This window comes from Typopeltis vanoorti, chromosome 22, assembly GCF_054136105.1.
Source record: "Typopeltis vanoorti isolate ZY-2024b chromosome 22, IOZ_Tvanoo_1.0, whole genome shotgun sequence".
Taxonomy (NCBI): domain Eukaryota; kingdom Metazoa; phylum Arthropoda; class Arachnida; order Uropygi; family Thelyphonidae; genus Typopeltis; species Typopeltis vanoorti.
The window spans coordinates 41,435,126-41,463,110 of record NC_143570.1 but is presented as its reverse complement, the minus strand read 5'-3'; the positions used below and the strand labels follow the sequence as shown (position 1 = coordinate 41,463,110).

Genomic DNA, 27,985 nt, shown 5'->3' with positions numbered 1-27,985 from the left:
AACCTTTTAACGGTAGCTGTTTTTATTCTGTTGTAAAAGATTAAAAGATTGCAATTTATACTCTACAGTAAAAAATAAATGGTTGCAGTTTCTACTTTATTGCCTTAAAGAACGTTAAACAGTTGCAACTTATACTGTATTGTTCTAAACGGTTGCAGTTTCTAGCCTATTGTTTTAAAATTTAAACGGTTTTTAGTCTATTGTTGTAAACGTTAAACGATTGTTAGTCCATTGTTGTAAAAGTTAAACGGTTGTTAGTCAATTTTAAACGGATGCAGTTTCTAGCCTATTGCTTTAAACTTTAAACGGTTTTTAGTCTATTGTTGTAAAAGTTAAACAGTTAGTCCATTGTTGAAAAAAGTAAACAGTTGTTGGTCTATTGTTGTAAAAGTTAAACGGTGTTAGTCTATTGTTGTAAAAGTTAAACGGTGTTAGTCTATTGTTGTAAATGTTAAACGGTTGTTAGTCTATTGTTGTAAAAGTTACACAGAAAAAAAGTCAGCTAACGCCTTTTTATTCCTGTATATAGGGAGTAGGCAAGGCTGTGTTAGCCCAATCTAACTTTGGAGACTAAGTGGGCAGTTCACTCTCCACTGGTACCCAATCAGAGATGGCTGGCCCAAGGCTGTTACTAATTAAGCAGCATGAAGTGAAGTGAAAAGAGACAGCTCAACAAGTGCTGCCATCTCGTGGTCCCTAACCCTAACACTCGTATTTTGTATTTTTTTAATGTCTGAAATAATGTGGGTTCTACGGTCGATTTATTTGAGTTTACGGGATGAAAAACTCGAGTTTCAGGGAGAAAAAACCCGCTTACCCGTGCCAGAGATCGACTAACTCGGGAACCAGTCGAAAAAAGGCTAAGAAAAATTTCTTCTAGTCGCTGACTAAATTCGAAACCAAGAAATCTTCCTTCGTGCAGTTAAGTGCCGTGGTTTGCAAACGCCACAATCACCGAAAAGTTAATAAATAGTGGTTAGTCTACTGTTTTAAAAATTAAACGGTTTCAGTTTCTAGCCTACTGTTTTAAAATTTAAACGGTTGTTAGTGTATTGTTGTAAACTTTAAACGGTTGTTAGTCTATTATTGTAAACGGATGCAGTTTTTAGCCTATTGTTTTAAAATTTAAACGGTTGTTAGTGTATTGTTGTTAAAGTTAAACGGTTGCAGTTTCTACTCTATTACTGTGAAAGGTAAAATGGTAGAGTTTCTACTTTATTGTTGTTAAAATTTCAGTTTCTACTCTGTTGTTTCAAAGGTTAAATAGTCGTAATTTCTACTGACTGTAAAGATTAAATGGTTGCAATTTCTACTTTATTGTAAAAGTTAAGCAATTGCAGTTTTAATTCTGTTACATTTTATAGAGATCTATGGAAACAATAACTGTTAAACTAAGCAGTTGTAGTTTCTATTGTAAATTAAAAATAAACAATTGCAGCTTCCACCCACTTATAAAAGTTAACCGGTGGTCCTTAATGCTCAGTGGAATTGCATGATGAAGAAATACTTAATGTTTAGCACTGTCTTGAATTTTATTGTACAGTTGCACTTAGCGTTATCAGACACTGTATTTTATACTATATTTATCTTAAGAATTAAACCTTGTTATGTTGTAATGTCTTACAGAAAGGGAAAAAATTGAACTCGGTTACCTATTAAGAAATATTTAAGTTTCGCATCTTGATTACCTGCATTATCTTTTCTGGTAGAAGTGTACTATAAAACGCTAAACCATTCTTACGGGAATCTGGCATCATTCCAAATGTCCTTGAAGATTCTTCAGCGAGTTACAAAGTCAAACGAATATCCCCGTGTTACAACTTATGGCGAAGATCATTCCAAATTGCTTTTCACTTAAATAAAGTGTTTCATTACTACTTTACGATTCTTCTCAAGTCTCTCCACTCAAAGACTATTAGCAATATTAATGACAACATTAATTCACAATGTAAAATTTATTGCTAATGCGAATGTCATAACTTTCAAAACATTTTCATCGCAATAAGAATTTACAGGATTTATTCGTGTAATTTGTAGAAAATGCAAAGAAGAGTTCCAATTTTTCTATTGTATGAGAACAGACTTGAGGAAGTGTGCTAGAATTTTTGTTCGGCTACACAAAAGCAGTGGTTTAGTTGAAATTTATCATAAATTATGAAAAACATTAATGTCTTAAACTGAAATGAAAATAAAACTCGAACGTAAGCGATTATAATAAATAAAGAAGACGAACTAGAGACTGGTTTGTTGTAAATGTCAAAGAGAAAAATATTAAGAAATAAAATAATGAGAAGAAACATAAAATATTTTAATAAGTAGGATCAAAAACGACCCGCATAAAATGAGAACATTCACACAACTCCTTAATATGTTGATTGTGCACCAACAAGAAGTGTTTCTTTCTCGCCAACAAATAACTGCTGTGCATCAAAATACAGCTTCCATTCAGATTATGCGTTATATACTTAGCATATGATGATACAACCATCGTGATGTCCATACGAGCATGAGGTACCTTAAGAAACAAATATCATAATAATGGTCGTAATGTATTTTTTGTCTGTAAATTGCATGTATTTTCCTGGCCTTAGCTCAGAGACAGAAAAAAAACCGACTTTTCCGGCAAGAAAAACCTTACCATATCCGTATTGAGAGGATATGGTAAGGTTAAAGGCACTTTAACCTTACCATACTGATAAAGGCACTTCACACTCTAAACGAGAATCGAACACAGGTGTTTTCGACCAAAAAGTATCGTAGAAAACGACGATACTTTTGGGTTGAAAACTCTTGGTTGAATACTGAGCTAAGGAGGCTCTCAGCTCATGCGTTAAGAGCGGCATATCACAAGCCTGACCAAACACATCATTGCTTTAACTAATTATGAAAAAAATCTTTATTTGTTCTACTAAAATAATGCATATTTATGTATGAAACGTTTATGAAACGTAACTGGGCAGAGGCAACAGGTAGAGAGTACAGAGAAATAATCAAAACACAGCTAAATCCCTAAAAATCATTCCTCAAGTCCTTAAGCACCGACGAAGTGTGCCCAATACCTGTCTATATCATTAAACAAAAAAAAAATTATTTATTCCCGAAAGATCGCATTGATTTCATCATATAATTCCAGTAGAAAATTCGCTCATTAGTTCATGCTGTAACACAACTTTGCTGATAGATAATTCCAAATATAAACGAAAAACAAGAGTTTGTTTATTATTAATCAGTGAGAAACATTCAGCTAATTTTCTAAAACCTATCTTTCTTATTTATTATTTAGCTTTTCTTTCTTCTTCACCCATAATTCCGAAATTCGGATACCATGTTTTTCTTTTGAATTGAATTAAATTCAAATAAGGTAAGAAATGTTACTCATCAGAAACGTTATTCTTGTATTTGACAAAATTGAGGTGCTTCTGTTATTCACACTGCATTTTTATTACTCTCACAAATTAGAGGTTTTGTTTTCATTTCGGAGATTCATTTATAATTCATAACAAGAATACATCGATAAAATGAATGGAAACAAAGAGTTACGTTCAAGTTACCTCTCTAAGAAATTAAGAAAAAGCAAATACGCAATCGCTCTGACAGACACATGGGAATGGTTCGCTAATTCACAAAGGAATAATTTTGAATTAATTTTCATAGTTTATTAGTTTACTTTTTTATTTAACTTGATATTATACGTACTTCATATTTTAGGCTTCTCTAGGTAGCAAAATATTATTTGTTTTGATCAATGGCTCTAAACTGTAAACCATGGAGTAAATTGACAGCACAAATCAGGATAGAAATACGACAGTCGTGATCAGGTTTTTGTAAACGTGTCTAAAAAGTTTTGTCACAAAACTTAAAACAATATTTGAACTAAACTGCAAGCACAGATGCTAACTCATTACGAAAATCCACGCGCAACATTAGGGGGTCTGAAGTTCATCTTATTTTTTTATCATTTAGCTCTCTTTCGATGGTGCATCTGTAATTTTTCACATAAAATGTTTCACTTAGTTAATTGAATTAAGAGAAATGAATATCATATATTTCCAAATCCATTGGTGGGTCACACGTGGCCCCAACACATTCACGCCGCTGCTTGTCTTAATTTTTAATGCTACTTATAAATTCCATCCGCCAAAATGTTTGATAGCTGTGCAAATATATAACGTAATACTTAAAGAAAAATAAATCATTTTATTATAAAAAAAAAAAGAAGTCAAAATACATCACGGAATAGCAATAAATCCTTATTGACGTGAAAGAAACCAAACCCTCAATTTCAACAGACTTAATGCAATGTATCAGCCAGAAGACATTTAAAAGTAGTTTGGTGAAAGAAGTTTTAATAAAACTAATCCCCCCCCTCCCCCCAGCAACATGAGCGCACGCGCGCGCACACACACACACACACACACAAACTATTTCTTTTCTTGTTAATTGTCAAGGAGGAAACGGAGAGAAAGTTGACGGAACAGCGTCCATTTCAAAGAGTATTGTGACGTCACCACGTACAAGAAAAACATGATCGGAATAGATGTCTATACCTCATACACCAACGACGCTTTATCAAATGATAGTACAAAAATAGGTTGGCCCTTTCGCACTAAAGAGCATTACAAAGAACAGGAAATATTGCAAAGAAACAGGAAGTACAAACGCATTTTTTAGCATCACATGTAATAGCACAATCCATGCATTTCTTCTGGCTGTATATCCGCGAATTAAGATTGATGAATGGCTCTGTTTAATTTATAACCTTATAACCCGAAGTGTATATATCTACAGTGATGTCACGTTCTATATAAAATATGTGGTCATCATATTTATTTCATGGACAGAAAGAAAGATGCCTTTCATCTGTCGAAGCTACCACATAATTTGTTATCGTGAGAAGTGCATGCGCCAAAGCGGCTCTTTCGTTTCACGCTGGTCTGGATAACAAGAAACCGGCTGTTTCACGGAAAACTTGTTAGGGTAGTGTAGCGCTCTTTGTGTTAATGTTATCTATTACGAAGCCCACAAATAAATTATTCGGAAATAATTGGATTATCCTATTGGACAATAACAGCATTAAAGGAAACACGGGAACTTATTTTTTCATCCTAGAATTTTCCGATGGTGGAAAACATAACATGTTCCAACATCGGAACAACAACAAGAATGAGGAAGCGAAAAGAATTATTATACAAGCCTACATGTAATGTCTATTGCAGAGTTCCTTGGAGTACGTTGGGTTGAACCATGGCATATAAGGAATGTAAGAAGGACTTTTGGGAATAATCCTAAAATATTTTTAGGATTATTCCCAAACATAAAAAAGTGAGTTTTTTATTTTTTCCCCTCCAAAGTTATCAGTATCAGTTGGAGGTGAGATCACTAAAAGATATCCGTAAATGATAAGCTCGCTCATCTGCACTAGGCAAGCAGACACTTCTGGAGGAGAGGGGGGAGAATAGGGGGTGATGGGATTAGGGGTTGGGGTGGGGGAGCATTGAACAGAAGACCTCTATCACCTTCTTGACGACCTTTTCACTTCCACCACCTAATGCTATTTTTTTCCCCATCCCAACAAGTTCGGACATATGAGTGAGAGATAGTCACATGGTCTAACATCAAAAACACTTTTTGAGGATAAAATACTTAACATAATAAGGACAAATAATATAGAATACCCTTCGAGCCACAGAGATAAGATTTGCCCTATGATGTCTCAAAGTAAGATAAGTTCACATCAACATCATATCCAACAGCATGTAGAAACATGTTCGTGAATCATCTGCACAGAAGTTTCATTTTGGAAGGAATGGTCAGGGTTAAGGGTCAGGAAAACATTAAAAATAAGGAAAAACAAACGAGTCAAGTGTCTTTGCAGTTACGACAATTCGTTCATCCAGTGTAGGTATTGTATTGTGTTGTGGTGTTTGGTATCCAGGAAAGTAAAGTAAAATAATGGGTGAGCCACAAAAGTCATTGAAATTTTCTTTCTTCAGGAAAATACACATGACAAAACTCTTCACATAGCTCTAAAAGGATGGAAACCGATTATTATTTTAGAAGACACGTACATTGTGATGTATTTATCCAGGACCACTTGGGAAAAGGTATGCAGGAAGTGGCCTGATATCCTCGGCTACATGCAAAGAAGAGTTGACTACGAAATGGACCTCGGGTGAATGTTATATTCTGAAATGCCAAGATGGGGAACTAATACTTGATGATACAGGAGCTGATGGAAGCAAAGTTTTTTCTATTAGTTGTGAAGAAGCTGAGAGATTTTCAGCCAAAATGTACGACAGTGATAATCATTTACTATTTTTGGAAACTGAATTACCAGATATTCGTATCATGGGGAAAATTATCGCTAATCATTTAAATTCACCAATGGTAAAATTGGATTTTCAAGATTTTATCCAATTCGATAAAGATTCTTTATTTTGGGACATTTACGAACATTTTATAAAAACTGTTTGTGTATATTTGGTGATAAAAGAACACACAGAATGTTTAGGGAGGCATGGTGTCATTTCCAGACTGACGCAATATCAAATGTATGGAAGTGTGGTTACCATGGTATCTGCTTTAAAAACTCTTTTGCGTGACCAGCTATTTTGTAACCAAGAATCAGTGAGTAACAAAAATTTTATCCATTGAACTCTTTGGAAAATGTTAAAAATCTAAACTAAATATTGTGAAATATTTTTAGGTAATTACATGATTCGAATTTTTCTCAGTGAATATACTTGTAAATAGTATTTCAGAAAAATAAAATTTGCATTTGTAAACTTAAATGAATGTGTTTTTGTTGTTGTGTTTTTCCACAGTGAATTTTTTACTCCGTTATTCTGATTAGAGCTTGATATTTAAATCCAGAACTTCATACCTTAATGCAATTCTATTTAATTATTTTTAAAAAAAATCACAAATGTGAAATTAATGCCAGGAACGGGAAAAAAGTGTTGAAAACTGATATCCATGTATTGATTATTTTAGAAATTGTCTAATGTTACCTATTGACATTGTTTGAGTTATCTGCAAACAATTCGTTCACATAATTGAAAATCCGAACTATTAGAATTTGGTTGTTTTACAGAGAGAGAGAGCAGATAATTAATCCAAAACATGACTTTAACTCTTAAAGTTTGGTATAGAAAAAAGTTTGTACTCTCCAGATAACACATATACAAATTTTACCTTTCACACACAAAGTAAGATAAAAACACACCAACAGTATGCAAAAGCATGTCGTTGAGTCATCTGCGCAAAAGGTTCATTTTTGAAGGAACGGTCAGGGTAGGGCATATAGTAAGGGTCAACAGTACTATAAGAAAAATCCATAGATTCGAGTGACTTTGGACTTAAGGTAATCATTTATCCACTGCAGCTGCTGTTTTGTGTTGTGGTGTTTTGTGTTTGGTAATGTAAAAATAATGGGTGAGCCACAAAATTCTTTGAAAGTTTCTTTGTGAAAAGTTCCAATTGTTTAGAATTTTGTAACAGAAAATTGACATAAGATATAAGATCAGAGCTAATAATCAGTGAAATAATAATAATAATAATAATAATAATAATAATAATAATAATAATAATAATAATAATAATAATAAATAACTATTTATTTGTGGTGCCATATGAAGTAAACTAAGAAGAAGAAGAAGAATGAAGGAAAACGATTATGAAAAATCGAGAGTGGGTGAAAAAATACGAATTTTCGGCATTGGAATAATTAATTGTCAATTTATTTTGAATAAGACTTCAAATCTATTTCCTAAAGAAATTTGTATTTCTGATGGAATTATTGTAAGATATGCATTCACCTTGTAGTTGGAAAGAATTACCTGAAAGAGTTAAAAAACAGAATTCTTGGTTAAAAAAATATATCCATCAGCTGAAGTGGGAAATTGGTTCACTATCTCTGGAGACACACTAAGAAATTGGATGATAGAATCAACTGGCAAATATCAAATATTACTCACCAAAGGAAAATCAAAACCATTAACGAGGTTAATAGGAGGCCTGTTCTTGATTTAAATGAAATTGGATGCCCAAAACGTGAAAACATAACGTGTACTTTTAAATGCTTTTGGAAACATAACGAAAGATTCTGTGCTTTTAATAATTCTCAGAAGTATATGTATTGGATTCAAAAATATAAATATGCAACCCTTATGGAATTTATTACTGTAATTTTACTACAGTAATAAATTCCGAACGATCACCAAAAGAAAAATTAACTTTCAGATGAGAGTCACATTGTCAAAAAGCACATGATGGCAATTCCACAAGCATTGAAGAACCTTTGAACAATAGTGCAAATTTAATAATAAGAATATTAAGGAATAACAACAAAAAAAGATTGTATTTTTCACTTTATTTATTTTCTGTATGTTAGATTCAGTAAATACAATTTGTAAATAATATTTGTTTCAAATAAAATGTGTACATTTAAATGAACAAATTGGGTGTCATTGACGTGTTATACAAATTTAAGTAAGACCATAATATTTTTTTTCTCCTTGTAAAATTTCATGCCACAAACTATCCAGAGACTTTTTTTTTTGAAACTTCACTCAATGAAATTGTGTCAACTCTTGGAAGCAAAAGGAAATGGGTATTAAAGGAGAATCAAATGAATTATACGTAAGCTCCAGTGGGAAATCATACACTATGAACATCAGCACAAATGTGAAATCAGAAGAATAAGAAAAAAATACTGTCTTTTTCACTTTATTAAATTTCTGTATGTTAGATTCAGTAAATACAATTTGTTAATAATATTACAGTCAAATAAAAGGTAACATAGAAATGAACAAAGTATATATATTACGGAGCTAATATTCATTTGAAATAAATTCCAGTTTCCTAGCTACACAAAATGTAATCAAACAAACAAACTTGAGAACAATAAGTTTATAAAATCCTTAATCAGGAATGAATAACTTAGGATATGTGTCATCAGAATTTTACACTAGAAAAACAGTCGTACTTCCCCTAACTGATAATACCATGCAAAACATCAAAGGGAGAACACGAGTCATGAAAAAGGTGACGTTTGGATTATCAAACCCTCAAGTAAGACCAGGAGAATTCCAATCCCCACCAGTCAGAAATGTTCACAAGTAGTCACAACAATTACCGATCATTGGTGGATATATTAGTCAGCAAAAGACCGTTTGAGGTTACTTACCACGTTGGGAATAAAAACATACTATGACCCAATGCTAAGGAATTAACAGTGTACCAAATGGACAGAAAATCTAAGGAACAAAAGTCAAATAGTTTTTCAGATTATTACAGAAATTTTGTTCTTTCAAGATTGTGTTTTTGTGTGTTGTGGTGTGGATAAAATTTCAACTATTTTGGAATATCTATTTGCATTAAGAAGAATCATTCTGGAAAGTCTGTAAGTAAATTTAAATTATCGTTAGAATTTCTAGACTACATACAAAAAAGTTATTGTAAGCCTTTTAGTCTCGTTTATTTTTAATTTATTTTTTTAAAATGCCGTTTGGTTTTTCTCTTCACGATAAACTAAAAAAAACACCAATTTCCACACATTTGTAAACAAGATAACGTAAATTCGAAAAAGAGGTTGTCATTTGCCAATAATCGTTTAGTGATGTCACCTCCAACTGATAGTGATAACATCGGAGCAAAAAAAATGTATGTTTGAGGGACACCAGCATATAATTAAATTATTCAGAACAGCCTAAACACTGCTGCCATCACGAATCTACTTAGAGTAGATTCGTGATGACTTTTTCCTTTCTTAGGAAAGAAATATCCCAAAATGTATTGGAAAATTAGTACAGCCATCTATAAAAGGAAACAAAAGTGCATGTTTGAGTGACATCAGCATATAATTAAATTATTCAGAAAAACTCGAAACACGGCGGCCACTAGACTCTACTCTACTCTAAGAATTCCCACCCTTTAACAGGAAAGAAATGTCCCAAAATTGATTGGAAAATTAGTACAGTTATCAATAGACAACCAAAGACAAAACATGATGCCAATGACGGATGTGTGTCACCCTGGGAAAATTCCAAGATATCTTATCTCATAAACATTTCCCACATTTCCATAGCCAAACCAAAACACCATGTGATATCACAGAGAGGCACATGTTCCCCAGAAATTTCCAAACATATAACGTCAGGATTCTTATCTCTAAATATTACCCACAATGCTTTAAGCGAACCAAACACACCACGTGATGTTCCTGACAGACGAGGGCTCCAGCGAAATTCCAAACATTCCTAACTCTATAATAACACACATACACGTCACGATTCCTTATCTTATTTTGATCTTCTCAGAAGTGTCCCACCAATCATGCCACGATTCCTTATCCACTAATATATCTCCCTTTTCCATTCAAAACAATAACGTCACTTATTTACAACTAACAAATGACGTCACTTATTTTCATCTCATAACAACACACACCCACGTCATGATTCCTTATCTTATCTTCATCTTGATCTTGTCAGAAGTGCACCACCAATCACAACACGAATCCTTGTCTCTACCATCACCCATAATTCCATACGCCAACCAAACACAAGAACCGACGTCAATGACACATATGTCCCCAGGGAAATTCCAAACATTCCAAACACATGACGTCATCTTCTTATCAACCAATCACGTCACGATTCCTTATCTTATCTTGATCTTGTCAGAAGTGCCACCCATACTACTGAGATAGTTTAGACATAATCTCATGCCTCTGTCAATATCACAATGCATCATGTCATAGTGTAGTTCTACTCTTGCTCGATTTGAAGAAAACGATATGGATAACACTGACTGGCCTGCGCCGATTCTCCACAGAATAGTGGTACAAAATGGAACTCTGAGTATGGGTTCGGACTAGTGCATTCTACAGCATTTCATGGTGATCATGCAGAAGGAAGAAAGGCATAAAATGCCCAAAAAAGGTGACATGTGGCCTAGGATAAAGAAAGGACTACATGCTATTCACGTGCATGCGTTTTGAGTTTCTCTACAATAGGCCTTCTTCTTCTTTAGTATTCTGCAATTGAGCAGGTTCTTCTTTTAGTAGCAGAAACTTTCCTTCCACTCTCTTCTGTTCTGAGCCTTCTCTTTCAAGGTTGTGTACCTGTCTCCATTCAGCATGTCATCTAGCATTGTTTTCCTTACTCTTCCTCTGGGTCTTTTTCCGTCTATTTTTCCTTCGTGGAGTTCTCTGATGATTCCATTCCCTCTCAGAATATGTCCGATCCAGTTTCCCTTGCTTCTTTTTATCCTCCTTAACAGACTTCTTTCTTCTTCTATTCTTTTTAAGACCTCTTCATTAATAATTTTATCTGTCCATTTGATTTTTTCCATCCTTCTCCAAATCCACATCTCAAAGCTTTCCAAAATCTTAATTTCTTCTTTCTTCAATGTACAAGTTTCAGCTGCATAGAGGGCAACACTCCACACATAACATTTTATTACTCTTTTCTTTAGGTTTCTGTCCATTTTAAATGAATTCCATTTTCTATTAAAGGCATCGCTTCCCATCGCTATTCTTGCTTTTATGTCACTTTTACATCTTCCATCACTGCTAATAACACTTCCTAGATATTTAAATGTCTTTTCGTGATTCAATTTTCCCCCATTTATTCTGATATCCATATTTGTCTCTCTCCTTGCTATTTTCTTCACCTTTGTTATTCTGATGTTAATTTTCATGCCATAATTGATACAGGATTCCAGTAATCTGCTCAACAGATGTTGTAGTCCTGTTTCAGTGTTTGATAGGGATATTCCAATACTTATTCGAACAATTGTAGATAGCATGTATGACTTATCCAGTTCTGTCATGTGTTAATTTTTTTTCTTTGATTATATGCTTAAGATTTTTATATATCATACAACATTTTAATATACATGGCAATAAACATCGTCAGCATGGTCAAGAAGCCACTAAGTTCTATACGAGACGCAATCAAACCAGTCGTGAACAATTAAATGCAGAGGGATAGCTGATTTACGATTCGACTAAAGCCAGTTTCAAGTAGCGGCAGGAAACGTTACAAGTTCAGTGAGATATTCTTAATCATCGGTATGCTTTTATGTGCATTTGCCGTGAGTTATATATATATATATACACACATACATTTGTTTTGTGTCGAAAAATGAAAAGTCGAAACGTCTTTATTGTAATGACAGAAAAAAGACTCTATGGGAAATCACTGCGATACTACAAGATAATCTTCAATTGGAATTCTTTCACTGTTTTCGGACAGGGAAGGACTGATGGACGGGATGGCACTAAGTGGCTCTAATTCTACACATATGATTCAAAAAAAATCAGCTAACGCCTTTTCATTCCGTATATACAGGGAGTATGCATGGCTGTTTTAGTCCTATCTAACTGCTTGGAGACTGAGTGGACATTTCAATCTCCACTGGTACCCAATCAGAGATAGTTGATCCAAGGCTATCACTAATTAAGCGGCACGCAGTGAAGAGAGACGGCTCTACAGGTATCGCCATCACGTGGTCCCTAACCCTAACACTCGTATTTAATGTCTGAAATAATGTGGGTTCAACGGTCGATTTTCTTGAGTTTACGGGACGAAAAACCCGCTTGCCCGTGCCAGAGATCGACTAACTAGGGAACTAGTCGAAAAAAGGCTTAGAAAAATTTCCTCCAGTCGCCGACTAGACTCGAAACCAAGTCTTCCTTCGTGCGGTCAAGCGCCATGGTGTGCAAAAACGCCACATCCACTGAGCTACACAGGCTTTTAAATGTAAACGAGCCAGCCAGGATTATTTATAAATAAATTCACAGCTTTTATGATTGGACTAGGTCCTAGAAAATATTCGGGAAAAAGTGCAACGTGTACAAAATATGCACTCCTTTTTATTATTGCTTTAAAAGAACAGAAATATGGTCATAAAATAATTCGTGTATCCACTATGTAATGAAATAACAAAACAATTATTTTAACACATCAGGAAATTTCAATAATTCTGAAAATAGTAATACTGTACTCAATAATAATTTTTGCCCATATACTTAGTGTATCTACTCACTAACCAAAAGGTAGCGGTTCGAATCCCGCTGCCTGTTGGTTATTGAATAATTTTTGGAGATGGATGTTTGTTCATTGTCCTTGGATGGAAGATGAATTTCATCGCTTATTGAAGAAGTTCCATGTTTTATCACTAGGGCAGGGTTTCTGACCTATTTTTAAAATATAAAACAATCTAAAAGTAATAAAAAAGTAGACAAAAATGTTATCCCACCCACCGTACGCGTGTGTGTGTCTTATACCTTTCATGGGTATAAGACACACACACACACACCACACACACACACACACACACACACACACACACACACACACACACACACACACACACACACACACACACACACACTCTCTTCGTGTCTTATGGTTTCTATGAATCGTGTAAGCAGTTCTATGCCCTCTAATCAGGGGCGCGCCGGCAATATGTGCAAAGTGTGCGACGCACACAGGCTCCAGGATAGTAAAGGCGCCAAAGATTTCAGGCAAGGAGGAAATACTTTAAAAAAATATTATTCTTTAATTATATCAAAATAAATTACATTTTTGTTTAAATTTTAATTATATTTTATAGAATTGTCTTAAACAAATTATTTAGAATTACTTATTTGTTATTATTCCTTAAGATCTTATTTTATTCTGATTTTCTTAGTTCTAACAAGTAGTTTAGCGTAAACAAGTAAAAACTTGAATTTCGTGAGTTTACTGTTCACAGGATGACGCGCGTTTGAATTTGTTTAATCTTGTTCACACTCGCATTTGCTCTAAACATATATAAGAAAATCTGCTGCAGTTTTTAACTTTATTCTGTATTCTGCTGTTATCAGCAGAATATAGGCAACATCTTGCAATGTACCTGAATCGTCATGAGAAAAATTTAAATCATTTGAACAATTACAAAAAATGGACAGAATTAATTACATCCTTAAAAAATAAAACTTGTATTGATCATTTGCAGCAAACAGTTTTAGATAATGAAAGGAAAAGTTGGTATGAAGTTATAAAAAGAATAATTTTTGTAGTACAGTTTTTAGGCAAACAAAATCTAGCTCTTCATGGTAAAAGTAATAAACTTTACGATCGCAACATTGGCAATTTTTTAAAATGCATTGAGATGTTAGAAAAGTTTGATCCTTTTATATCGGAACACACGCGACGTGTAGCTAATGATCCTGACTTTAAAAATATGCCTTTCTATTTAGGAGATAAAATTCAAAATAAAATACTCACTTTATTGGTATCAAATATTAAAAATAACGTTTTTATGAAGTGTTTGTTTATTGGCGGGAGGGGTATAGGAGCCCCAACTAAAGTTTTGCACACAGGCGTCGGACACTACTAGCCCGCCCCTAGCCCGGTCCTCGAGGCAAAACAACAATCCCTAGTTCCTTACGGAGAAAAACTAATCATTGACACGAACGAGTGATAATTAAATGTCGCATTGGTACACGTTGTCAGATCGGATTTCAAAGGCTTAATCCAGCATCTTGGGGCGAATTAGCGTCAAGAACGAGATTGTCTTCAGGAGTGACGTTGCCATCCTTGGACTTTCTGAGTAAGTTAAATACAGGGCTTTTCTTAGATTCAGTTTATGTTGTAGTTGTTTCAGACATTTTCGGCTGAAATATGCCCAAATTCGAATTACCAAAATAATATTGAATTGGATTCGGATCATATTCTAAAATTAGCAAAAAGGTGAGTCTAAATATTAAAATCGTTAATGCTTTTATTTCTGATATAGTTGGATATATAGATCCCATATTTATTACTCTACTAATAGTATTCATATTAATAAAAACAAAGCAATTAAAAGTATTTTAAAAACCTGAGCACCGAGTTGCTTGAACTTTTATAAGAATACCGATTGGTTAGAATACGTGTATGAATTTAGAAATTGGCTAATTTCATACGCAGAATAACTAATGAGTAGGCTCAAAATAATGTACCTTTTGTACGTTATTGTACGTTTTTTTTTTAAAAAAAATTTTATATGCACTGATGGTGTTTGTTACTTAGACTACTTTTGTGCAGTGCGCTATCTTCCTTCGTAGATGTGTAATCTTAATACATGTTGTAACCCTGATGAATGTATATTTGCTATTTGAGTCACGCTTTTGATTCCTTTAATATCATTTTGAAAATGTAATCTAAAATTTGAATTCGAAAGCACAATATAAACTCCCTAAACTTTTAAGTCCCTCTTTATTATAGTAAAATATAGGCCATATATTTAAAGTGAATAGGAAAATGAGGAGTGTAATAAACACTATTCCACTTTAGGTTAATAATAATAACACAGAAATTTAAAATTTAGTATGTTAAATGTACGTAGCTGAATTTATTATTATTATTATTTTTATCCTAAATGAATTTTCGAGGTAAAATTTTTATTACACTCCTTATTATATTGCTTATTACGTTAATTTACAGAAATTTACATACGGAAAGCAATCTTACCGTTATCAGCAACTCAATCTAATTTCCGATGACATAGCATTAAACCTGTTATTGAGCGCCACTGGAATACATTTAAGGGTTACTTATCAGATAATGCGCATCTGTCTGATTCAATCGAGCACGCAGAGATAAGTGAAACAATGTGTACAAAGCATTATCGAACATGCATTATTGTTAAACTACCTGCTTAGCAATTTAAAGATGACAATCCGATTAAACCATTATTATGTCATCGAGAACGATTATTACTGCGAAAGATGGGCCGGCAATTTATGGCACTTAGAAAAAAAATGAAAAAAATTATGATGTTTTGAATAATCAAACGCTTTTCGTTAGCATTTCATGCTTTGATCCCAATGGTTGGATTAAAAAAAATTTTGGAAATGAAACTAATATATATAAGGCCGGCAATAATTATATTTTTCATTCTTATACCATTAATGTCTTTATGACCTTCCTTCTAATGTATTGTTTTATTTTCCCTTTACACTGAGCTTTTACTCCTTCCTGTGATCCTTATTTTCTTCGTCTGTCGCGTTCGAAGAACGGTGGACTCCGCTGGGATCGATAAGAAACATAACTCCAGGAAACAACCTTCCAATAATAGAGGGGCGGCTGATGGAGATAGCTGAGGCATCTCCAGTCTGGAAGAAGTGCGTTATTTCTGCTGTCTACCGCGAACAACAATTTCAGTAGCGAAGTATTGACCCAGTGCATTGTCAAACTCTGGGTAGGAGCTACAACAGGAAGATTTAAGGCTAAGATACATATGCAGAAGCTGAGCATCAAGTACGACAGAATATTTCTAGTAACAGGCGTCTGTTTGAATTAAACTAAAAGGAATATTTTGTAGTACATACCAAAAGATTATATCTTTTTAAACTAATCAATGACTGATTATTATCCATTCGTTTAAATAATATTAAGTTTTATACATGCTTTCTCGGAATCGGATAGGATTCAAAATAACCTCAATGACCACGATATTAAACTGTATACAAATGTGATAACTGTATTAAATAATCAATAAATAGAAGTATTGAATTAAGACCATGAGGCCAATTTATTATGTATTTTAATTGTATTTTATTACCGGTTTGTCTATTTTCTTGGCATCGTACTAGCGTCTGTGCTACAGAGTGAAGACAGTAAATAGACCAGGATAATTTTGCGTATAAATTTGTATGATGTAACTTCGGAAAAGATCAATTCAACTATTTCATCTCTTTAGTTACGAATATGGCTGGCTGTTAAATTAAATGAAATGTCACCTGATTAATATTAACGAATAGAATGCTTTCCAGAGTTAGCAGGATATTATCTTTAAAAAATTGATGCAGTCCGTCATAAACTCAAGGAAAATAGTAAAGCTTTTATGATTGACTTCTAATGAATGGTAACGAATCTGCGATTTATAAGGATAAATAAAAAAAAAAAAGATAGGGAAAGCTGAAAGTAAGTGGTGGATGATTTTTACCGCGAAGTGTGAGACGACCACACCTTTACTTATTAAAGGCTTGACGTGACTTGAAAAAAAAGTTCCATGTTTGGTCTCTGGAGCAGATTTTCTGGATTATCTAACTTATAACCTTCGCAGTCTACTGTGAGTTTATAATCTTTTGTAGGTGGGTTTGCCATTAAAGAAAAAAAAACAGAAATAAGTGTGTTTGTGTGACAAGCATGGAAATTATCCCATATTCGTCTTACAAATGCGGAGGCACGATATCGAAAAGTGCTACTTAGACGAGACGAAGCATTCGCCATCCTAGTACACTTACTTTCATTTCTTTCTCGTGTTTCGATAACTATGTTGAGTGCAGCAGTTGCCACACGCGACCCTATTTCCATTAAAAGTATCGTGTGACGATTTATGAAGTGCCAAGTGAGTCTTTTCTCACCACAGAGGATGGACTAAGTCCTCCCTCCACCGTAATGATATTCTGAAAGCAGTTATCTCCACTCGAGGAGAATGTGTATCGTCAATTCCAGAATGATCGCGACATCGGCTCTGATTTGCACGTTAATGTGTTCATACCGAATTCCATTGAAGTTTTCTTCGCTCCATAAGCAGTAAAAATTGAATTTGAATTTCAGATGAAACACACACACAAAAAAAAAAACTGCTTCATCATCATCTCATTCAAATCCAGAGCAGAAAACAGATGAGCTTTTCAACAGAGGGATTGTTTGATTTGATCTTTTCAGTTTTGATTTATTTTTATCGTATACATCAAAATCCATAAGCATTTAATACCAATTTACATTTATAAGCATCTGTTCTTGTCATTGCATCAAATTTACAACGATTACTGCTCTTTAGATATGCTAATTGAGGAAATCTGTTTTTTATTTTTAAATAAGATTCGAACATAACTGCATTATGCGTTTCATTTCTAAAGGATTTGAAGAACAAACGAATGTCGAAAATCATATTTCATTTCACATTCGCAACATGGTTTTCATATTGAGCCGCCAGATGACAGTACTGTCGATAAACAACAGTTGTTTACCAAAACTGATTGGTGAATATAAAATAAATGGAAAGAAAAAGGTAGAACAAACAAACAAACAAAGATGCTAAAATGCTTGGAGGGAGGGTTGAAAAGCGAAGCATTTCCCTGGGAGGCCAAGGTAAAAATATACGCAAAATTTCATTTAAAAAAAGCACAGGTTTAGTAAATTTAATTAAAAAAAAAAAGCGCTGATTTTTTTTTTTTTTTTTTTACCTTAGGGGCCAGAGGGCTTAACTCTGCCCCTGATGCCATGTGCAAAAAAGGATGAGGAAACTGTTCATTGTAGGGGGAACAGAAAAGGTAGGAACGTAAATTCCAGAGTCTGTGTAATGATCATAAATTCTCACTCTGTAATCAACGCAATAATTAATTTAATACAGCTTTTTTAGTTTATATTTAGCAGCAGCTGGAATGGTTAATTTATACTATTTATTTATTTATTTCTGCAGATTTTAAAGAACATGAAATTATAAAAGACAAATGCGTGCACAAAATTTGATCTTAATGAAGCCACTGATATAAAAAAAATTCCCAATATAAACTGGGTCTTTCACTTTAAACAGTGTTTAATAAATGTAATTAATATTTAAAAATAATTTAATGAAAAAGATGTGTGGTGCGTACTGTTCTTTATATAATTTGAAACTATTAATTTTAAGAAAGGTAGTTCAGAGAGCGCAACCCCCACCCCCATGTGCTAAATAATGCTAAATGTCATTATTTTGGCTCACAAATGCATATTAGGGGAAATGAGTTTCAGAAGAACAAACCAAATTTCTTGTAGAAATTTGGCACACCGACAAGTATAAATATAGCCGTTGTTTGATTCGAATTTGTGACTTCCTTGAAGTTGGTGTGACGGATGACGTAGGCTAATCGCTTTAATCTGTTTCGTATTTGCATGTAAGAGAAAGAGAACTTTCAATAGCCAGTTCTATTTCGTGACATCATCATTATCCTACTGATCATCTCTTTCAACAGCATCTGGTCGTTTTCGAAGGTTTTGTTTCAAGGTCATTTTTTTCCCTCTATCGTGCAACAGAAATGGGAATCAGTGACTAGTCCTGTTTCGTGATATCTTCATTATCTGACTGATCATCCCTTTCTACAGCTTCTCTAGTACAAAACGTAAAATAGGCAATTATTTGAAGGATACTTTTCCTATGTTTGTAATTCAGTTAAAAGAAGAAATCGCAATCACAAACCCGAAGCTGCACAAATGAACAGCTTCAACATGCAACAGATTTTAAAATCAACTTTTGTGCAATTTACTCTAATTTTTTAATGGTTCTTCATGATAAAGATCAATCAGAATAACCTAAAGATAACACATACATCTTTAAAATGAAGCCTTTACTATTCAAGTAAGAATTTCATAAAAAAAAACAACTTACGTGTAATTAAACTTGTCCACTCCTACAGACATATGCCTGGGCATTGTAGGACAGGAGTACATGTTTCGGTCGTCTTCCGGGATAAGGTCGACGTCGTGGAACACAAAGCAGTGGTAGTCTGTTTCTTTAAGAGCCTCTCGAACGCCAGCATTCATTAAGACACCTTTGTTGAACGTATCGCTGCCATACTAGGAAACATCAGAAAAAAACAAGTATTAGCATATCAGGCGTGCTTAATAGAGGAATGACGCTGCCAAAAAACATTATCATAAGTGGAACTATGACGGCGTTAAGGTCGGCCTATTATTGCTACTGTTGTTGAAATCATTCCCCATTTCAAGAACAGCACGTCCGACTATTGCATTAACTGGAGTATTATAATGGGAGAAAAATATTTTTGCGGCCTGTTACTGACTAATGAAATACTCGGCCAAAGATCTACGTTCGAATCATATCTAGGAAGCGAAGAATCTTTATAAGGGATTTTCAACTGAAAACCCCTTATAAAGTGAGACACCAAAGTGAGATAACCGGTCTCATACGGTGGTGGAAGAAGTTTTTCTTCTTGGAAACTCGGATATTTTTAATCCTGAAAAACAAACAAATAGGCTTCAGGAACACATGCAGCCAACAGCAAATATAAAACTGTGGGTCTTTCACTTTAAATGAACTACTGGTCCAGTAGTCTTCATTGCTTCAGCAAAAATTTCAAAAACCCAAATTCAACGGAAAAGTGGACTTGAATGTCCACTGTTCCGATGATCTTCTGTAATTATGGTGAACTGTAGGGCTTCTCTTATGCTAATTAATATACTTATAGCGACATTGCAGTGGCAGCTTGTCGGAGAAGGCAAGGAGGAATTCGAAGTAGGAATAAATGACCAAATACTCCAGTATTTTCATTTACAAATCTTTATCGATTTTAATTCCCTATTCTCCTTTAATTTTTAATGCTTCATACCTATTATTATCCATTATTAACGGCTCATGTGATATAACCCATTCATGACCACCAGATAAACTTCGATTTTGACCATTCTGAAGATTAAAGGCTAAATGCTGATCACTGCACTGATGTTGCCATTTGTTCATATAATCAGTCATTTCAAATCAGTCTGCTTATAATCAAATAATTGGATCATACTCAAACCTAACATTATTAATATACAAGTTAAACCATAGTGACTCAATTACAGAACCGTGTAATACGTCATTTGTCAGAGAGAAATAACAAAATTAGTCAAACATCAGTTCATGATTTTTTCTTGAAATACGATGTCACCGGAAGTTAGAAAGTTAGTAGTCTCGAGTCTCAGAATTTGAGAATAGCCCGATTATAAAGCGGGATTCTTTAGCTGGTACAACTCGTCTCGTAACCTGTATATTCCACTGAAAATTAACTGTTAAGGAATTATTTATTTTTTAATTACTTATTCATTTATCTTTCACAATTGTTGTAATTATCTCGCAATATGAAGTTGAAATATAAAGTGATTCACATACTCAGTCAATGTGTAAAAATGATTTTTAATTATTTTTTTGTCTTTGTAATTATTTACCATTTTCTTCATTCTTATTAAATTTTGCTAAATAATGAATTCAGAGAATTGCTGATTTAGAGTATTTTTCTCGTTCCTGGATGACGATAATTATTAGTTTAAAATTATAACCGTCTTCAAGCCTCACAAAGTTTTTTTTTTTTTTTTTTAAAAAAAAAACATTTTTGAGTAATTTCGGATGTAGACTTCGCTGCTACTAAAACAATGAGTGTCATCACTGAAGGAACCTTTCAAATTATCAAACATTTGCTTTTAATTTTGATTTATTTATTAAATTATAAAAATAAATACAGTATTTTCCGGTCCATCTGACTCGCTTAATTACAGTGCAGATCGCGATGTGTTGTTCACCGCTTCCAATCTAACGAACATGCGCTCACAGTTTTTTTTTTTTTTCTCTAATATGCTTTTTTCTTTTCACTCTTATCAGAATAAGTATTAATTCTTGCTTTAATTTTTTATTTATTTTACATCACTAGAAATTTAATTCAGCTGTTGTCATTAGAAACACCGTCTGAGCGTAGTTATGTCAAGTCTGTCAGGAGCAGAATGGAATTTACAAAAACTATCACGCTCCTGTCAAGTCAGATTTCTTAACTGATCTTTTTATAATTGTTTATTTAATCTGATACTCAAAATTCATGACAAATTTTAGTATCTCTCTCTCTCTCTCTCTCTCTCTCTCACACACACACACACACACACACACACACACACACACACAATGAGCATACATCTATTTTGGTTTTTCTTGTTATGTGAACTTTAACTTGCAGCATTGAATGATTTTGAAAATATGCATCGACGGATGAACTGCCAGGAAGCATCATAATTAATAGAAATACGAAGAAAGTGATTGACATAATTATTTCATTATAAAATGTCTTTCTTGTTTTATTAAGACAATACAATAATCCTCATCCTGCATCACATTTAAGCTATTATACTAATAGAAAGATTCAATTTATTATTATTATTTCTGTTCACAACTCCTTCGTTAAGCTAGAAACATTCCTGTACTGGGCAAACACTTTCTAGTTAAAATTGTAGCCTTTAAGGAATACCATAAACGACATAAAAATAAACCAATAATTTAGAATGGAAAATCTCTAGTATTTTAACTTTTTTTTATCTCTGCTTTTTTTAAGTAATGTAAAAATACAGAAATGTCATCATAGCAAAGCCACGTATCCAAACAAGTTATAAAACATTGCTGTTTATCTCACTAACAAGAGGGTTTAAAGACATGTATTAGCGAGCGAGCGCGCACGCACGCGCACGCACACACACACACACACACACACACACAAACTCTTGTCATATGTTTTTGAAAATCATAATTCAACTGGATTATGTTGAAGCGTTATTTGTTGTTGACCAACAACATATTTCACCCCCAAATTTGATAAGTGGAAATACGACACTTTGTAACTTTCAGAAAACTTTTTTTTTTAACCCAGCGAATTTTCACGCAATTCTAATATACTGTAATGGAAATTAAAATCATCTTTCTTAATCCCATTATCGTTTTGTCGGGTTCTTTGAGGTCACAAAACGTCAATCACCTTTTTATCATTAATCAGCTGTTTATCATGTCGTTAAAAGAACAAATTTGATTAAGCTGTTGCATTGAGAATACTTGATTTCATATTTCCTTGCGAATGCTACACGTAGATGCTCTACTGCAGAGGGTATTTCATCATATTTTAACATGATAAAACATGTTGCAAAAAACGCTCTAAAGCAGTGATCCACGTGGTTTCCATTTTCAGTTTATATTGTAACGGTTTCTGCATGTTAGTAATGTTTCAGTTCATGTTACTCTTTTATTTTATTTTTATCTTATCCCAGACAAAACCACAAATAACTGCGGCTCAACTAGTCAGTTATAATTTTTTTCATATTATTACAGCCAAATAAACCTAATACATTTCTCCTTATGTTGCAAAAACATTACTTTGATGATAACTTGGTCATTCTGCCTTTTGTGGAATAGGACTGAGACGTGTAGCAGTGTTTAATTTTTTTTTAAATTTAATTTTTATTTCCTTCCGTGTGCCTTTTAAGTCATTCCTTTTTTCCTCCATTAATTTGGGGCAACAAATAACATTACTAACGATTTTTGTAATATACAATTGTGCATCGTACATTAATATGTCATATTTTCTAATGAACGATAACAAAGGATCGAGGAAATTCCTCAGATTGTACTCGGCATGATAGTACTGGGATTCGAAGCTTTACCCATACTCGTTCGTTGCATCAGTTGCATTTGAGGTTTTCTTCTGACTTGTATAAAATGTATAACAGATTTTTTATTCAGAGCATTTTCTTCATAAATAGTAGCAAGAGTGAAATTTTCTTCAGTAATTTAAATAATGCGTGACAGTATGAATACAATTTATTTTGTGATAATTATGACTGGTGCAGCTATTTTAATATTGCTGGCCGAAACTTTAGAACGTAATTAATAAAAGTGGAGCTAACAGATGTTTTTAAGAGAAAACTGTAGAATTTATTGAAGGTTAACTCTTTGATTATACTAATCCTATTGAGTGCATTGAACCTACTGAAACTAAAATTCATTTCTTATAAAATTACTTACGTTTTGAATTGTTTTCGAAACTCTGAAATAAATCTTCCGTGCTAGAATATTACACTTTTTTTATGACATTTACTAAGTACTGATTGATGCTGTAAATTTTATAAATTACTGTAAATAAACATTTCATGTTTTATTTACAAAAGGAACCGGTAGCAAGTAATACACAGATCGTTTGGTTTTCAGTAAACAATGGCAGCGCCCTCTCACATATACAGACAGATGAAAAATGAGAAATTAGGTAAAAAAATTCAAGTGTGATCCAGTAACAACAGCTTATTATACAAGATGTTTCTAAAATGTTTAGCCAATGTCTTGTCACTTGTTCTACCGCTGATTCCCTAGCGAAAGCGTTAAATGGTGTGCGTTTTGTAAGTCTTTCAGTTTTTTAAATAAATATTTTAAAGTGTAAATATCGTTTGTCACTAATTTTGAATTTAAAATTTACGTAATGTGTTTAGGAATCGTTTCTTATATATTTCTACAAATGGCAAACACAAGCTTCATATAAGACAATTTTCACCTGCAAAAAGAACGTCAGGAATGATTTATAAGTGATATAAAGTGAAGGCCTGAAAATCGTATATCTAATCTTGAACTAGTTCAGGAACAAACACTATAAATATGTCCTTGGCTTATCCTTGGTGGGGATAAGCAAGTTTAAAGATTAACTAGGCGAATAAGTCGCAACGCATTGGAAATCATGAACTAGATTCAGTGGCGTTTCTCAAAAAGGTTTCTTGCGAAATAAATAACAATGATACGCTTTCGCCATAAATATCTATTTTCTCTTTTAATGGAGCCAGCAGCAAAGCAATTTCTCGCACATAACAACAAGGATGTTAGAGCGGCTTCAGGAGGAAATAAATTTGCCACTTGGAATGGCTACATGTTAAAAGTGTCAAAGAAAGTGAGAGGAATGTTGTTACCATAGTTGCGACAAATGCCACCAGGGGATAGGAGGTACTTTAAAACACTGATTGTTTATTGGATCGATGGCCGCTCAACAGACGTTATGAAATCCGCATAGTACTATAAAAAGACACACAAGTCGTTCAAGATATTTTATTAGCATTCAAAATTTCGTTCAAGATAGTTAACATTCAAAGATATTCCATAACAAGCATTTTAAATTTTACAGCCTGCTATCGAATTAATATAAAAGTTATATTAAAAAATAAATTATGTATATAAGTAAAATTGCTTTTTTTGGTAATATTTTGAAAGCTATATTTACCATTAACGTTACTGACAGGATGGGTGAAGCACTAGTGCTTTTCATATGGATGCAAAAAACAGCGGGTGAAGGATTTGATAGTGGTATTGGGTACAAATGATTTGAAAGGAAATAAAAAGGCTATGAGGGAGGATGTGAAGGAATTGCTTGAGGTAGCAAAAGAAAAGAGTGAGAGAGCTAGGATGGCGAGTCTGTTGCCACAGCATGACAGTGAAGAGTATAGAAGGAGGGCCATAATTGCTAATGACTTTATACGTGAATTATGTCTGATGAGTGGTGTGGAATTTGTGGATGTGTGGAATGAGTTCAATGGGCGAAAGGATTTATATAAAATGGATGGATTACATCTGAATGGATTTGGTGTGCGGAGACTTGAAAAGGTGTTGTCGAATGTGGTGGAAGTGAAGTTACAGAACCAGGGAAACTAGATTTATTAAGGGGGGAAGTAGATTTGCAGATTTCAGGGAGACAGTTGAGTGTGTGAATGTGTGTAATATGCCCAAGCGAGTAGGAAAGACCACGAATCAGAATGGGATAGTTAGTATAAGGCATCAAAATAGGGATGGGACAAATCGGCTTCTTCAATTCATGTATACAAATGCCAGAAGTATTAGGAACAAGAGGGAAGAATTTTTGGCCTTGGTTGGCACTTCCAGACCAAAGGTTATTAGCATTAGTGAAACATGGCTGACAGAAGATGACACAGCTAGTGGGATTGAATGTGAGGGGTAGTGTGTTCAGGAGTGACAGGGAGAATAAAATGGGGGGAGGAGTGTTATCGATGATAGCTGATGAGCTACAGCCAAGAAGAATAGAAGTGGAACTGCAGGATAGAGAAAAGAGCACATCTGAGGCAATTTGGTGTGAGATTGAAATTAGCAGAACTAAATATACAGTTGGGTGCTGCTATAGACCAGGTGATGGAATAGATGGTGGAGATAGTATGCATAAGCAAATAGAAGAAATGAGTGGAAGGAGGGTAATTATTATGGGAGATTTCAACTATGGTAACATTGATTGGAAGGGGGAGAGGACACATGGCAGGAAGGAATTGGATTTTATGCGGTTATTAAGGGATAACTATCTGCGAGAGCATGTAATGGAAAATACTAGGGGTCGGAGAGTTCTTGACCTGGTAATTGCATCTGAGAATTTGGCTGTAACGAATATGACCACGTTGCCACCAATTGGTGAGAGTGATCATAGGGTCTTGACTTGGGAGGTGGCTAAAGGTGTGGATTTTACAATAAAGACAGGGTACACGTGGAATTATCGGGCTGGTAAGTATGACAAGCTTAGGAGATTGATTGATTCAGTGCCATGGCATGTACAACTGCAAGGGCTAGAAGTTGATAGTGCATGGGAGGCAGTAAAGAAGTGTTTGCATGAAGCAATGGCTGACTGTATACCTAGAGTCCGAATAATAAATCAAGTAGGGGTTAAATGGATGAATAACACCATTAAGCTTGAGCTGCAAAAAAAATGAACAACTATGGAGGAAATTTAAGGAGAAAGGTGACCTGCAGGCACATGAACGGTATAAAGCGCAGGCCAGAAGGGTAACGAGTGTGGTAAGAAAAGCAAAAAAGGATTATGAAAGAACATTGGCTATGCAGGCTAAAGAGAATCCTAAACAGTTTTTCGAAATGTTGCTAGTAAAAGAAAAAATGTATATGGCAGAATGATTTTAAAGAATTCTGATGGCAGGGAGGTAACCGAATCAGCTGATACAGTTGAATTACTGAGCGAGCACTTTGCAAGAATATATCTTCCAGGTGGTGACATTGCAGAAATGAATGAACCAATAGATTATACGGGAATTGTGGTGAATGAAGTGGAGTTGAGTAGTCTATTGCAAAACCTCAATGTCAATACATCTGTAGGATTGGATGGTATAGCAGCTCGTGTCGTACGTGAAGTGGCTAAAGAATTGTCTGTACCCTTGACCATTTTGTTTAATTTGAGTCTCTGGTATGGGTTAGTCCCGAGGGGGTGGAAAGAGGGAAAAATAATTCCACTGCATAAAGGAGGTTCGAAGATTGCTGTTGTAAATTACCGACCGATTAGCATATCAGGAATCGTTGTCAAGGTCTTGGAGAAATTAGTCAAGAGAAGAATACAGGACTGGATAGATGAAAATGGGATACTGTATGGGGGACAACATGGTTTTGTGAAGGGTAGATCATGCCTCAGTAACTTGCTCACGTTTTATAACACAGTGATGGCTGAACTGGATAAGGGTAATGGATTTACAGTGGACCTTGCCAAGACCTTTGACAGGATACCATGTTACTCTAATCAGTAAACTGAAGCAGATGGAGATGAATATAGGGTTGGTGAGATGGATAGGAGGGTGGTTGATGGAAAGATACCAGAGAGTGGTTTATTCAGGAGTGGAGTCAAAAAGATGGGTTGTGCTAGTGGTGTGCCGCAGGGTTCTGCTCTTGGCCCACTACTTTTCAGTTTGTTCATTAACGATATAGGAAAGGATCTGAGAGGAAGTGTTCACTTGTTTGCTGATGATGCAAAGTTGGGTAGAGCAATTGTGAGTGCACAGGATGTCAAAATTTTGCAGGATGATTTGGATAGTTTGGAGGACTGGGCTAGGGAAAATGGATGTCAATTTAATGTGGCAAAGTGTAAGTTATGCATTTTGGAGTGAAAAGATTAGCAGCAGTATATCACATTCGTGGAACAGTACTCCAGGAGATTGATGAGGCCAGGGATTTGGGAGTGTTGGTGGATAGGGAGTTGAAGTTTAGGGGGGCACATTGCAAAAGTGGCCAAAACAGCTCATCAAATCACTTGGTTGCTGACAAATGCTTTAACAAGCAGAGACAAACAAGTTATTGTTCCTCTATATTGAGCCTTGATAAGACCCCATCTAGACCACTGTGCCCAGATATGGGCGCCAGGGTTTCTTCTTAATGGGGAGGCGGTGGAGAGGATCAAGAGACGAGTGACCAATATGATAGCAGGTCTCTGGAATGAACCTTATGAGAACAGGTTGACGATTTGTGGGTTGCAAAAATTGATAGGCGGAAAAGGGGTGATATGATCGAGACATTCAAATTACTGAAGGGTTTCTATAGGATTAATCCAGAAGCTATTTTTGAGAATAGGATTGGTGGTGGGAGGACTAGGGGCCATACATGGAAGCTGGGCAAGAGCGTG

The 27,985-nt window shown here is 34.4% G+C and overlaps 1 protein-coding gene across 4 annotated transcripts in view; it reads right to left on the bottom strand.

Moving 5' to 3' along the window:
* LOC150094348 (beta-1,4-N-acetylgalactosaminyltransferase bre-4-like) overlaps window positions 1-27,985 on the bottom strand; it is a 329,825-nt gene that overhangs the window by 27,548 nt on the left and 274,292 nt on the right. For all 4 annotated transcript variants that reach the window (XM_090412491.1, XM_090412488.1, XM_090412489.1 and 1 more), the window contains exon 4: window positions 19,414-19,601. In XM_090412491.1, coding sequence (XP_090268617.1) covers window positions 19,414-19,601 — 188 coding nt within the window. The remainder of the gene's footprint in view (window positions 1-19,413; window positions 19,602-27,985) is intronic.